The sequence below is a fragment of the Mustela putorius genome, unplaced genomic scaffold (genome assembly GCF_011764305.1).
Source record: "Mustela putorius furo isolate JIRA1106 unplaced genomic scaffold, ASM1176430v1.1 tig00000640_pilon_pilon_pilon, whole genome shotgun sequence".
NCBI classification, from domain to species: Eukaryota; Metazoa; Chordata; class Mammalia; order Carnivora; family Mustelidae; genus Mustela; species Mustela putorius.
In genome coordinates this window covers 7,918,070-7,931,026 of record NW_025421432.1, presented here as the reverse complement: position 1 = coordinate 7,931,026, position 12,957 = coordinate 7,918,070, and the positions used below count along the sequence as shown (strand labels likewise).

General features: G+C 49.2%; 1 protein-coding gene across 2 annotated transcripts; it reads left to right on the top strand.

Moving 5' to 3' along the window:
* The first annotated feature begins 6,306 nt into the window (after positions 1–6,306).
* Positions 6,307–10,861, top strand: DUSP6 (dual specificity phosphatase 6). 2 transcript variants are annotated; one of them, XM_004748568.3, is made up of 3 exons: positions 6,310–7,201; positions 7,808–8,245; positions 9,339–10,861. In XM_004748568.3, exons 1-3 carry the CDS (start codon positions 6,802–6,804, stop codon positions 9,644–9,646), a joined length of 1,146 nt encoding a protein of 381 aa, XP_004748625.1. In that variant the 5' UTR covers positions 6,310–6,801; the 3' UTR covers positions 9,647–10,861. The 2 variants fall into 2 exon arrangements, with proteins under 2 accessions (XP_044938907.1, XP_004748625.1); XM_045082972.1 differs by lacking the exon at positions 7,808–8,245 and having other exon boundaries at positions 6,307–7,201.
* The last annotated feature ends 2,096 nt before the right edge of the window (positions 10,862–12,957 follow it).

Below are 12,957 nucleotides of genomic sequence, written 5' to 3'. Positions count from 1 at the left end.
CTGGGGTTCCCTCAGTGTATTCTGGAGGATCTGTGAGTTCTTAAATTCAACAGTTAAGCTAAAGCATGCCTTGTATTGTGGACACACATACACACTTTCACTGATTGCTGAGGCAAAGGGGCTGACAGAAACGAGTACCTACTTAGAAAAATAATTCGTTCTCTTACACAATAGCCATTTGCATTCTCACATCTGGGTAAATAAAGGAACACAAGAGGAGGAGAAAAGGCACCAGAGGAATGGTGGCTCACACAAGAAGGCAGAAGGCAAATCTTCTGTGTGGAGAGACAGCATGGCTAATGCCCAGGGAGCATCCATGATGCTCACGATGTGACTGGGGAGCTTCTGGAAGGATGACGGCAGGTAGTTTTCCTTGCCTTCCTGGAAGGCAATGTAAGCCTAATCTCCCACTGAAGGTATTGCTGGGCGTTGGGAATAATACAGTGGGAAAGAAGGTGTTATTGCACCTTTTCCAAACAAGGACAGTAACAAAAAAATAGTAAGTGGGCTTAGCTGTACTTGGACTTAAGCTTCCTGAAGACTTCCTACATATACATTTACGTATGCTTTCAGATTTCTTACTTTTTGAAAATAAAAGATACGAGGAAAGAATCAATGAATGTTTTCCCACTGGAACGAAAGGGACAAAACCATCTGAAAGAAAGAAGAAATAAACTTTAGTATCTTTAAATGAATTTCTTTGCTGGACTGTCTGGCTTCAAAAGAAAATTCTAGGGCACCTGGGTGGCTCAGTCAGTTAAGCACCTGCCTTCGGCTCAGGTCATGATTCCAGGGTCCTCAGATCGAGCCCCACATTGATCCCAGAGTCCTGGGATGAAGGCCCACATCGAGCCCAGTAAGAAGCCTTAGCTTCCTCCTCTCCCTCTGCCTCTCCCCCTGCTTGTGCCCTCTCTCACTCACTCTCAAATAAATAAAATCTTAAAAATAGAGAAAATTCTAAATGATGTCTCTATGGTTTCCCAAATGTACATTAATGGGCATTCCATCAGGTGATGGGAAACAAAAACACAAGAAAGTTGATGAAGCCCATAATTTGTAAAAGCTTAGCCTGATCAGGCTGAGCAAGGTCTGAATTTCACAATAGTTTCTACTTTTCTTCAGGTCCTATCATTCTGGCAAGGGGTGAGGATGCCTTCTTGTTTATAGGAAAGCTCCAACCACTCCCTACACATGACCGTGGCTGCATCATTCTGGCTCTGCTGCTGTCTAGCTCCGTGTTAGTTGCTGTCTATCCTGGCCTGTCTCTCCACCAGCCCCCAAATGGTTTGGGAAAATCATTAGCCTGCACTTAATAAATTAGACCCTGCAGCTCCTCACGAAGGGGCAAGCTGTTCAACTGCAAACCAGGGGCTCATATTTCCCTCTCTTTGGTGCCTAAAATGTGCAGCACGTGTTTCCTACTGACAGTCCTCGGGGCCTCTTGGGTTCCACGATTCCTGCTGTTCAGACATAACTTGCTGTCTTTTCGAGGCACCTGCCGGAAGAGCTCAGCTTGAGTTTTGTGAACCCCATCTGCCCTTTAAGTCAGATTATGTCAGACACGTTTCTCAACCGCACTGAAATTCTGTTCTGAGATGTAGCTGCTCAGAAAGCCACTGGCTGTCACTTTGAGGGCTCCCTGGGACTTCTGAGAGGGAATCCTGAATATGTCACAAGACTACATTTTAAGTGAGACCTTCCAAAACACTCTCTCCTTATGAAGGGAAAACCGTTGAACTATTTTCACATGATGTGTTAATAAATGTTATTGTATTCACAGAGATTACTCCAAGAGGATTAAAGGTCATGCTAACCCTTTGGGTCCTCGTAAATTGCAAGTGTCCTCCAACACAGGAAAATTTCTGTGGAGTTGAAATGCTTCTCCAATAGGCGAGCAAACCTTCATAAACAAAAGACTTAACTTTTAAGGAGCTTTCCAGGGAGAAACACGTAATGAAAGAAGGAAGAATTGAAACACTGGTGCTTGGTGTATGCACAGAAATACATATACACAGAGAAGTTAGGATGTATAACGTTGATTCTGTGCACTTATGAGGAGTAAGGGATGACCTGCTTCACTCTCTGGTCTGGAAAGTTCTCTGGATAGGAATGATACCTTCAGCAGGGACCTGGGGCCTCTGGAAATGAGGAGGGCCATGATCCTTCCTGATGCTAGCTGGAACTCTTCTGAGCTTTTCCCCTTAACACCCCGGGCAACAGGCCCAGGATAATGAGGTTCCAGGCAAGATCACTAGCAGCAGGGAGTCCACTTTCTGCAGGAATGAGGCAGTGAGTTTTAAAAATCTCATCTTTTGGGAGAGGGGGGTGGGGTTATGGACATTGGGGAGGGTATGTGCTATGGTGAGTGCTGTGAAGTGTGTAAACCTGGCGAAACACAGACCTATACCCCTGGAAATAAAAATACATTATATGTTTATAAAAAAAATAAATAAAAGCCTCATCTTCTGAATTTGTGCCTTACACTTTTCTGTACATCTCTAATTCTCCTTGTTCTCTGAGGAAGGGGTAACTATTCCTAATTTTACATACTGCTGAATTCCCTTCTTTGCTTTTTTTTCTCCACAGCACTTTACTTCCTAATATGCTCTATAATTATTTTGTTTATTGTCTGTCTTCACTAGAATGTAAGCGTTGGCAGTGTGGGGGGGGGGGTATTCTTGTGCGTTTTATTCCCTGCTGATTTCCTGGAACCTAGAATAAATAAGTGAAGGAAGGAAGGAAGGGAAGAAGAAAGGAAGGAATGGAGACCCAGAAAAGCTAAGTGATTTTCCCTTATCCAACTACTAGCAAGTGGCAGAGCCAAGGTAGAACCCAGGCCCACGTGCTGTGCTGACGCACTAGATTATAATGGCCGTGGTTAGGATTAAAACCTAAGATGAACTCTCAGGAAGAGAAATATGAAGCATTTAGTGAATGGTTGACTAAGAGAGGTGCGCGCAGAGAAAATCACCAGATTTAAAGGAGCGGGGAAGTAAGTCTAACTTGTGATCTTTGACATTTATGGGGACAGTGCAACAGAATATGTAAAGCTGGAAAAGCCCTGGTGGTTAAAATTCAAAACACAGAACTGAATCCTTCAAGTTTTGGCAGGGAACAGTGCAGTGCATGGTCTCCATGATACCTTATAAAATGTGTACGTGGTCATCCCTAATGGTCTGAACAGGGTCTGGCCTCAAATCCCACCCCCACTGTTTGTTACTGAGTGACCTCATGCAAATTCCTTAATCTCTGTGAATGCGGATGACTTACATGGGTTTTCTGAAGACCAAAGTTATGCATGTAAATACAGAAATCGAGAGAAAGCCTTCCATGTTGTAAATGACCAATTTATGTATTATTTCTACTCCAATAATTCGGTGTGGCTGGAGAAGAGCGTGTTGAAAGGGGTCCAGTTAGGGAGAAGTCAGAAGGGTAGCCGGGTACAGTGCCCTATGTTAAAGGACTTTGACCCTGGTCTGTAACAGCACCTACTGTGACATCTGAATTGGGACGGCTTAAACTGCCTAGGGGCTTCTCTGCAGTCTGGGGAGTTCTAGGTGGGCTGTTAGGCCTCATAGGGCATCTAGATAAGGACCCAGAACAATGTGCAGTTTGGGAATTCAGAACAATAAAAATATCATTCTAGAGCACTTCACCCATTTCACCATCACAGAGCTCCTACGAAGAGATTATTTTCATTATATTCATTATGGCACGTGGAAGACGCAGTTCACAACGGATTTAACCAAGGACACACGCTTAGGACGGGACAGGGGCACAATTTCAACGGCCACCCCGTTCCAGGGGCCCCTTAGCTTCACTTCTTAGAACGGAGTGGTCTGAATGCCATTTGATAAAATGTGCTGAGAAGGACCGACATTCTGTCGCTGCAGGGTTCCGAAGCGTGGGTCCAACTAAGTGTCTCTATCTTCAGGTTTGAGAAGAACTGCGAAAATCCCTCCAAATCTATGCACAGGCTCAGGTAAGTGCACTTTCAAAATAGCGAAGTAACAACGGATTTCCCTCTCTGTCTCTTCTGTTAGAGATCCTGGGCTGCAGGATCTTGGTCTTCGCAGCTCCCCTGCAGGGTGCCCTGCCTCGCCCCCAGGCCTCAGTGACTGAAACATTTTGGGGTGGGAACGCCTGTAACAGGTGGGGGCGGATCGGAGGCGTCAACTCCAGCGCAGGCCTCCTCCAGTTGGAACTAGATGATATCCAGTGAAATATGGGGATTTTGTTCCAAGGGATGCCCAAAAAAGGCTCAGGGAGAGCGCGCGGCAACCCCCACCTTCGTCAAACACGCTCCTCCAGGGGCGGCCTGCTAGCAGCCGAGCTCCAAAATTGGCAACCTGAGCCTCGCTACCGCCTTTTTTTAGCCTACATTCCCCAAACCAGGGAAGAGGCGGGTGACTAAAAATGCAAATTGGAGCCAGGGCGTCAGTAGGCAGACCCGAGGGTGCGGGGCGTCTGGCTGGGGGAGACCCCGCGACCTCAGGTGCCCTCTGCTCTACTCTCGGTGGGCGCCGGGGGAAGACGCTCCCCGCCGAGCCGCTGCCCCCGCTTCCGCCTCCCCGGCCGCGGCGGGACAATGCGCGGCCTCTTTTCCGCCGAGGGTTAGGGAGGGGACGCCGGATTAGGGCCCGCGCTTTCCGGCCGCAGCCTCCGCCCCCCCCCGCCCCCGGCCCCATCACCGCGCCGGCCGCACACAGGTGGTTTTCCGCTCGGGAGGGGCAGGCCCCGGCGCTTTAATATAACAATAGAGCTCTGCGCGCCGGGAATGCGCCTTCTCGCCGCGGCGGCCCCCGCCCGGCCACGCCTCCATCCGGTTCCCCGCCGGCCCGCCCCGCGGCGCCTCGGCGGAACCCGGCGCGCGGGCTTAGCCGGCACTTTCCCAGTTACCTGCTGGCCCTGCAAGGCGTCGGAGACGTTCCCTGCGCCCCCACCCCCCAGCCCTCCCTGCGAGCCACTGGGTCTTGGCAGGCACTTCTCCTCGCTCTTCACCCACCCCAGGACGTGACGGAACCCCAGAGTCGTGCCTTTGGTTCCGCACTCCTCCGCAGGGTCGCCCCACGCCCCGCACCAGCTGAGCTAGGAGGCGGGGGCGGCGGGGCGCTCGGCAAGGAGCGCACCGCGCAGGCGCGGCTGGTGCTCGGCAAGGGCCCGGCGACCGGCAGGGGAGGGGGTTGCGGGGGTGGGACAGAAGGCTCCCCTCTCTCGGGTCTCTCTGTGCAACGCGACCAATCCCCGAGACTGCCCTAGCCCCCGCAAGCCTTGCAGGCGGACTTCCCCACGCCTCGCGTCTGGTGGGGACAGCCCGCCAGGCTCCCGCGCGCCCTAAATGCACCTAGCCCAGGCAGCCCCGCCAGACCGGCTCCTCTGTCGGAAGCCGAGCTTGCGGCCCAGAAATGATTAACGAGCGCAACCCCCCAGCGCGCAAGTGGGTGACCGCGGAAAGGCAGGGGTGGGGAGGGGGGAGGACTTGGATCCCCGGAACAATGGCTCATAACGCCCCAGGCTGCTGGAGAGGAATAAAAGCATCGGACTGTCCAACCAGTTTGTTTCTGCAGGCTCCACTGTTTAAAAACAAAATAATTTAAATGCTATTTAAAAAACCCCTTTCTTCCAATTATCTGGACAACCAGGCATTTGTTTGTTTGCTTGCTGTAAAATGTTTCAACAAAATCCTAGTTTGTTTCGAAAGATGTTGGATTAGCATTTAACACCTCATCGGTCACTAAAGCGCAGGCAGTTCACCAGCCCCAACACAGCCTCAGCTAAAAGAACATCAGAGCAAACAGAGCTGGGCTTTTTAAACTGGCAAACAAATGCCACACACCGCCTAAAGGAGGGCGGAGAAGGGGGGTTAAGGCGAACTCCGGTCCAAATGAGTTTAAAGGGAATAAAAAGGGGGAAAAAGCACAAGTTCTCTTAAAGCTAGCCTGCGAGCGCAGGCGTCACGAACAAGGGCTTTTGTGCCTGCTAATTGCACCATTTGTGCGCAAAAGTTCCGACGCGAAGTGTGAACTCTCAACAGAAGGAAACATGAGACAACTGAAGTGCCCTGGTTTATGTGCCCTGCTCCTCCTCCGCCGCCGCCTCCTCTTCTTTCTCCTTCCTCCCGCCGAGCCCGCTGTTGCAGCTTGTTTGCACTGGGGCTTATCCGGAGCGGAAATTCCTTTCCGTTTTTGTGAATGACAAACTCATTAACAATTCATCAACACAACCTGTTCCAGCCGGCCCGTCCCCACGGCAACAGCCCCTTCCGCAGCGCGCTCATTGGCTGGCCGAGAGAATGTATCCATTGAGACGCTCGCTGTTTGTATCCATTGAGGAGCTGCCTCGCGCTGGGGGTGTGCGAGGGCTGACTCCAAGGGAGAGTGAGCAAATCGAGCTTTGAATAATTCGAGGAGAAAGACTCCGGGCGGATTTGAGGTGCAGCCTTAAAGGGAGGGATTAGGAGCCGCTGGACTTTTTTTTTTTTTTTTCCCTTTCCTTCCCTCCCCTGTTAGTAGCAGGGAGTCCGAATTAATTGGATTTCATTCACTGGGGAGGAACAAAACTGTCTGGGCAGCTTCATTCAGAGATTCATTGACACCAAGAGCGAGCGACTGCAGCCGGGAGCAGAGGGAACCGCCGGCTTCACTTCTGTCTCGCTTTCCCCAACCGCTAACCCGGTCTGGGAAGGGCAAGGTGGAATTAAACCCCCGCTCGGACAGCGGCAGCTTCGTGCGGCGCGCTCGGCCTATGCCTGCCCCGAGGGGCGTCTGGTAGGCACTCGCCCTCTCCGGTAGCGCGACCCCCATGATAGATACGCTCAGACCCGTGCCCTTCGCGTCGGAAATGGCGATCAGCAAGACCGTGGCGTGGCTCAACGAGCAGTTGGAGCTGGGCAACGAGCGGCTGCTGCTGATGGACTGCCGGCCGCAGGAGCTGTATGAGTCGTCGCACATCGAGTCGGCCATCAACGTGGCCATCCCGGGCATCATGCTGCGGCGCCTGCAAAAGGGCAACCTGCCCGTGCGCGCGCTCTTCACGCGTGGCGAGGACCGCGACCGCTTCACCCGGCGCTGCGGCACCGACACGGTAGTATTGTACGACGAGAGTAGCAGCGACTGGAACGAGAACACTGGCGGCGAGTCGGTGCTTGGATTGCTGCTCAAGAAGCTCAAGGACGAGGGCTGCCGGGCGTTCTACCTGGAAGGTACGAGCCGGGCGGGGGGAGCCCCGCGCGCGGGGCCGGGCGGGGGTCGCGACGCTGTGGGTGCCGGCGAGCACGCGGACTGCAAGCGCCTCTGGTGCTTCCGAGTCGCGCTGCCGGGCCGGGGGCCCTCCGCCGGTTCCCGGCTGCGAACCTCGGGCGTCCCACACCCGCGAGCAGGCTCGCGCAGAATCCACCAGCTTCCGGCCGCAGGCACGGGTCGTTTCTTTCTAACGAGGTCTTCTCCTGCCTACCCGTAATATCCTCTGCCTGTCCTTGCTTTTTATCGTTCGATTTTGAATTAGGATTTGCAGGACAGCAGAGGTCATTGGGGGTGCGGATTGCATTCCCTAGCCCCTCAAAATATTTAGAAAAGTTGCCATTTTGTGTATTTCCGGATTTAAAAGATGAAGGGTTTCCAGGGAAGGCGGGCCTGTTCGTTCCACTCCCAAGGGTACCCATTTAAGTGTCTTTCTCTTATAATTGGCTCTGTGTGTAGGGGGTTTCGTAGGGTGCTGTGGTGTTTCCTGCGCCAGGCTGCGGCTCTCACAAGCTGTGAAAACTACTACGGGATCTCAGGTTACACGATTGCTTTTTTCGTCCTGGCAGGTGGCTTCAGTAAGTTCCAAGCCGAGTTCGCCCTGCACTGCGAGACCAATCTAGACGGGTCGTGTAGCAGCAGCTCGCCACCGTTGCCAGTGCTGGGGCTCGGGGGCCTGCGGATCAGCTCCGACTCCTCCTCGGATATTGAGTCTGACCTTGACCGAGACCCCAATAGCGCAACGGACTCGGATGGCAGCCCGCTGTCCAACAGCCAGCCTTCCTTCCCCGTGGAGATCTTGCCCTTCCTCTATTTGGGCTGTGCCAAGGACTCCACTAACCTGGACGTGTTGGAGGAGTTCGGCATCAAGTACATCTTGAACGTCACCCCCAATTTGCCGAATCTCTTCGAGAACGCAGGAGAGTTTAAATACAAGCAGATCCCCATCTCGGATCACTGGAGTCAAAACCTGTCCCAGTTTTTCCCCGAGGCTATTTCTTTCATAGGTGAGACTAACATACAGTCCTTCCTCAGACTTTTAAATGCAAAATTCTTAGCCGTTTCTAGAATTTAAGCTGTTAATCACTCTCATTGCTTGCTAGCCTGCCGGAGTGCAGGTCTCTACTGTTATAAGTAGTTCTTATAAGGGTTTCTTAATTCTGGTTTACCTTCTCACCAAGGAAAGAAAAAGTGCCTTTTGACATGGCTGCAGACCACAGGTGTATTTGAAACGGGGTTTCCTGAGTCTTTGAATTCAGTCATTTGAAAGCAGACCCTACCTACATGATCAGACAACAGAATTTTCTCAGTTTTTGGACTTGGGGGCAGCTAGCTGGAAGTACTCCCTCCTGACAGGAATTTTAGCATTGCTTTATAATTTTTAAAAGATGTGGGAGTTTTTATAGGACATGGGGTTAGTTGTTGGAAAGCGCTCTGAATGCTAGATGTTGAAATCCAGTTGAATGTTACTATGATATGGGTTAGCAGTGAGACAGTGAGGGTAACCTGAGCCCAGCAGGAAGGACTGTGGGCTGGAAGCCTGGAGAAGCGAATCTCCAGGCATTGTAATGCATTTCCTATTACAAAGGAACTCATTTTCAGGCCATGTCGACATCCTGTTCCTCCTAATGGGCTGTCCCCTGTGACTTCCCTCTCTCTTTTAAAACGCCTGAATACCTCTATTGTTAGCTGCACAACAGTTGGAGAATAATTTAATAGACCCTTGCAGTCTGCTTGTCTGTATAAAAGGCATTCAGGACCATATTGCAGGGTTTCTGGGATTCACATGCTGAGGCAAAGAATGCACACATTAAGAATTTTTTTGTTGTTGTTGTTGGCAGAAACTTAATACAAAAGCTCCCTTTTCAGAAAATATCTGAAATATGTAATTGTGCCCAGTGTACATGTTTTATCGCAATGATACATTTGCTGCTGCCTGCGGGGCTCCACTGCCACACACGATTCTTTTTTCTTTCCTTCCATGTCTTCATCAGCTTTTTTTTTTTTTTTTTTTTTTTAAATTCAGTTTTTAGACTGATCATTCACAAAGAGTGGGTTTTGGTTCTACTGAAATTTTGCTTTTCTCTTTTGTGTTTACAGATGAAGCCCGGGGCAAAAACTGTGGTGTCTTGGTGCATTGCCTGGCTGGTATTAGCCGCTCGGTCACCGTCACTGTGGCTTATCTCATGCAGAAGCTCAATCTGTCAATGAACGATGCTTATGACATTGTCAAGATGAAGAAATCCAACATCTCCCCCAACTTCAACTTCATGGGCCAGCTGCTGGACTTCGAGAGGACGCTTGGACTCAGCAGCCCCTGTGACAATCGGGTCCCTACGCAGCAGCTCTATTTCACGACACCCTCGAACCAGAATGTCTACCAGGTGGACTCCCTGCAGTCCACGTGAAAGGCCCCACGCCCCTTGGTGGGATGGGTCTGTTCCTTCAGCTGTTTCTCTTGGCAGCGTCAGCTGGGCTGCTTTCTTTGTATGTGGCCCCAGGGGTCCAGTTGTCTGTATTAGACAAGGTTCCCACATGTGGAATTGGTTATTACAATGGGAGAGATTTGCTCCACTCTTGTTGGAAGAACAGAACAGGCCGCGTAGATCCAGGCCATAGGTTTGCTCCATACCTTCGTGTACAGCCTACCCATGCAGGGACTGGAATTTGAGGGTTTCCAGGTAGATAGGGTAGGACCAAATGGTAGGGGTAGGAGCGTGTGTTCTTTAGGGCCTTGTGTGACTGTTTCCTTTTGCATCTGGAACTGACTCTATATTGTCTTCAGTGAAGACTGATTCAATTTTGCATATAGAGGAGCCAAAGAGAGGTTTCAGCTCTGTATTTGTAGTATCAGTTTGCAAAAAATAAAAAAATACAAAACAAAAATAAATAATAATACATAAAGTGAATCTGATACTCCATTTGATTATTGTAAATATTTGATCTTCAATCACTTGACCGTGTTTGTTTGAACTGTGTGTGTTTTTTCTTTGATGGGTTTAAAAGAAATCATCCAAAGGGAGAAAGAGCAGTATGCCACTTAAAACAAAAAAATAGAAATGTTTGCTCTTTCCTAATCCAAAGGATATATTTGCAGCATGCTTGACTTCACCAACTCTGAATGATATTTTCATGGACGCTGTTATCACTGAGACCTTGGTATGGTGCAGCCTTTAATCTCTTTCATATATCTTCCTTGTGATTTTTTTTTTTCCTCTTAATGTAGTTTGACTATGCCTTACCTTTGTAAATATTTTGGCTTGTGTTGTCTCAAAGGGGTATCTTGGAAAGACACCAAAATCATGGGCTCACTTTTTTTTTTTTTTAAACTTCAGCTGTGCTAAACAGTATATTACCTCTGTACAAAATTCTTCAGGGAGTATCACCTCAAATGCAATACTTTGGGTTGGTTTCTTTCCTTTTTAAAAAAAAGAAATTTGTATAAAACTGGAAGTGTGTGTGTGAGCATGGGTCCCCGTCTGATGGGTGAAGTAAGTGCACATGATTGTGAAAAGGGAGAGTTCGGTTGTTCCATATGTTCGTGGTGTAAAGTTTTGAGCTGAAATTTATTATAAGAATGTAAAACCTTAAATTATTAATAAATAACTATTTTGGCTATTGAATGTGTATTTCTTTTCTTTTAAATCTCTCCTTCATTGTACCTACATGTGAAATGATACTTCTAAGGAATCTTGGAGTGGGGGAGTGCCAGTGCCTTGTAAAGTCCTGTAGAAACAGTGGGGCAGAGCTCCCATATTTTTAGCAATTCCAGGAATGTTCAGGTGGCTTTGGCTTCAAATAAAGAGGACATCATAGAATGAACTGCCTGTATCATGTGTCCCCAAAATCCTTTATGAATGCAGTTACGGCTTCTTTAAGAAAATAGAAATGCTACTGAAGAAAAATGAGGCCGAAGAGCACATCTTGCTCAGGTATAAGGTTTGGCTGTTCATAACTGGTCATAAACGGGGGTACCTGAATAGGAGGACAGTGTTAACCTCTCTCCTTCCCTGCCAGGGTCTTCTACACAGGAATACACATGCCAGGGAGGACAGAGGGATAATTCTCTTCCCAGTTTGTTCCGTGGCAATGCTACCTTTAAATTATCCTGGTGTCAGAATACCAAATGAATCAGGAATGATGACAACCCCCTTCCCGCCCCCCACCCCGCCCCGCCACTTGCTTTTCTCATATACGTGGCAAGGCAGAGCCGAACTTCTCACTGAGCCTGGATGTGGGTTTTAAAATCTCACATTAGCACTTGAGATCACACTTCGCTAGTCCCGTTCTAATGTGCTTTGTGCTTCACTGGTTTAGCATGTGGGTAAGAAACCACTGTCGAACCTTATGTCAAGGTTGTTTCGAACAGTTCCTTTCAAGATACAGGCTTCATACCCTGTCATTTTCCTTGGGACATTCTCTCTCTTTGTCCCAAGTTAACACCAAAATAAAAGGCAGGTGTATGAAATCAAAAGAACTAGAACATACCTACAGTCCAGGCGCTTTTCAAATGACCTGAGTCCCTTTACCTGCCCGGAGGAGAAAAAGGAGCTTTTCACCCACAGGGCTCAAGTTCAGATGCCAAAGGGATGGTTTAGTGATCGAGGTTCTAGGAGGCAAATGGCTCCGGTATTAGAGCAATCCTATCAAACCGTCCAGAGTGACTTCCAGCAACTAAGTGTGCATAAAAAGCAAACAGAAACAGTGCAGGAAAAGACCAACTCAGTTTTTCTCGTTTGGGTGCCCCAAGTCAGTCAGAGCTCAGAAAGGAGAAGTGGGTTGCCATTCAACTTGGCTGCTGTTAATCCAGCTCTGAACGGTTTCCGCTCCTGGCATTCCCTAAACTGCCTGTTCAAAGTGAGGATTTGCAAGCAGCGCTCGCAATTTCCTGTCCAGCTGCAGCTCAAGTAGCTGCGTGCTTTCCTCCCCCACCCTCCCCTTTCTTTTCTCTGATTTCTTTTCTCTTTCCTTTTTTCTTTCTTTTTTTCTTTACTCAGGGCGGTGGATAATTTTAGTGCGTTTCCTCTTTGCGGATTATCATCTCCTTTCCTCCTGGAACCTGCATACATCGGGTTCCTACGGCTGGGCTCCAGCCGACAGCTGGTCTTCCCAGCACTTCCTCTCGTTTCACTGTGGGTTTGTTGTTTGTCAGTCCACTTCTGAAATTAATAATGTTTTCTGGCCGAGTGCCACAAGCCATTACCACGAAGGGGAAGTAACACATATGAATAGCAGGAAGCCATGCAGGGTCACAGTGTGAGCTGAACCTGTGGGGGGAGCATAATTGAGCCTGGCCCATTCAGCAAGTGTCTGACAGCGATTTGGGGAGAAGGAGCTCCCCGCATTGAAGCGGCTCAAGCTGTGGGAAAAAAAAAAAATACACAACAAAAAAAAAACCCAACTTTGCAATAAATTGGTGGCAAATGGTCTTTGTCATCAGTGTGAATGAAGGAGCCGGAGCAAGAAGAGTTTAGGGCCCCCATAAAGTTGCAGTGTTTGGGATTTCTCTCCCCCCACCCCCCGCCCCCACACCCCCCCTTTCTGGCATATTGTTTCATAAGGCTGGTAACAGAGGGGTGCCTGCTTCCCTCTATGGCCACAAAAGGACTCATATTAAATGGGTGGTTTTTACGGTTCACTCGGGCCAGAAGATTCAAAGAGCTATTCTCTTGCTTTCTTTTTCTTCCCTGGAAGGTGGAAGGTTGTAACTGACAGCGTG

What these genes read in the sequence shown, in the direction of transcription:
- DUSP6 (XM_004748568.3), top strand. Translation starts at nt 6,802, where the DNA reads ATGATAGATACGCTCAGACCCGTGCCCTTCGCGTCGGAAATGGCGATC. An exon ending in CCGGGCGTTCTACCTGGAAG is followed by an intron (nt 7,202 to 7,807) that starts GTACGAGCCGGG and finishes TCGTCCTGGCAG; the next exon opens with GTGGCTTCAGTAAGTTCCAA. An exon ending in CGAGGCTATTTCTTTCATAG is followed by an intron (nt 8,246 to 9,338) that starts GTGAGACTAACA and finishes TTGTGTTTACAG; the next exon opens with ATGAAGCCCGGGGCAAAAAC.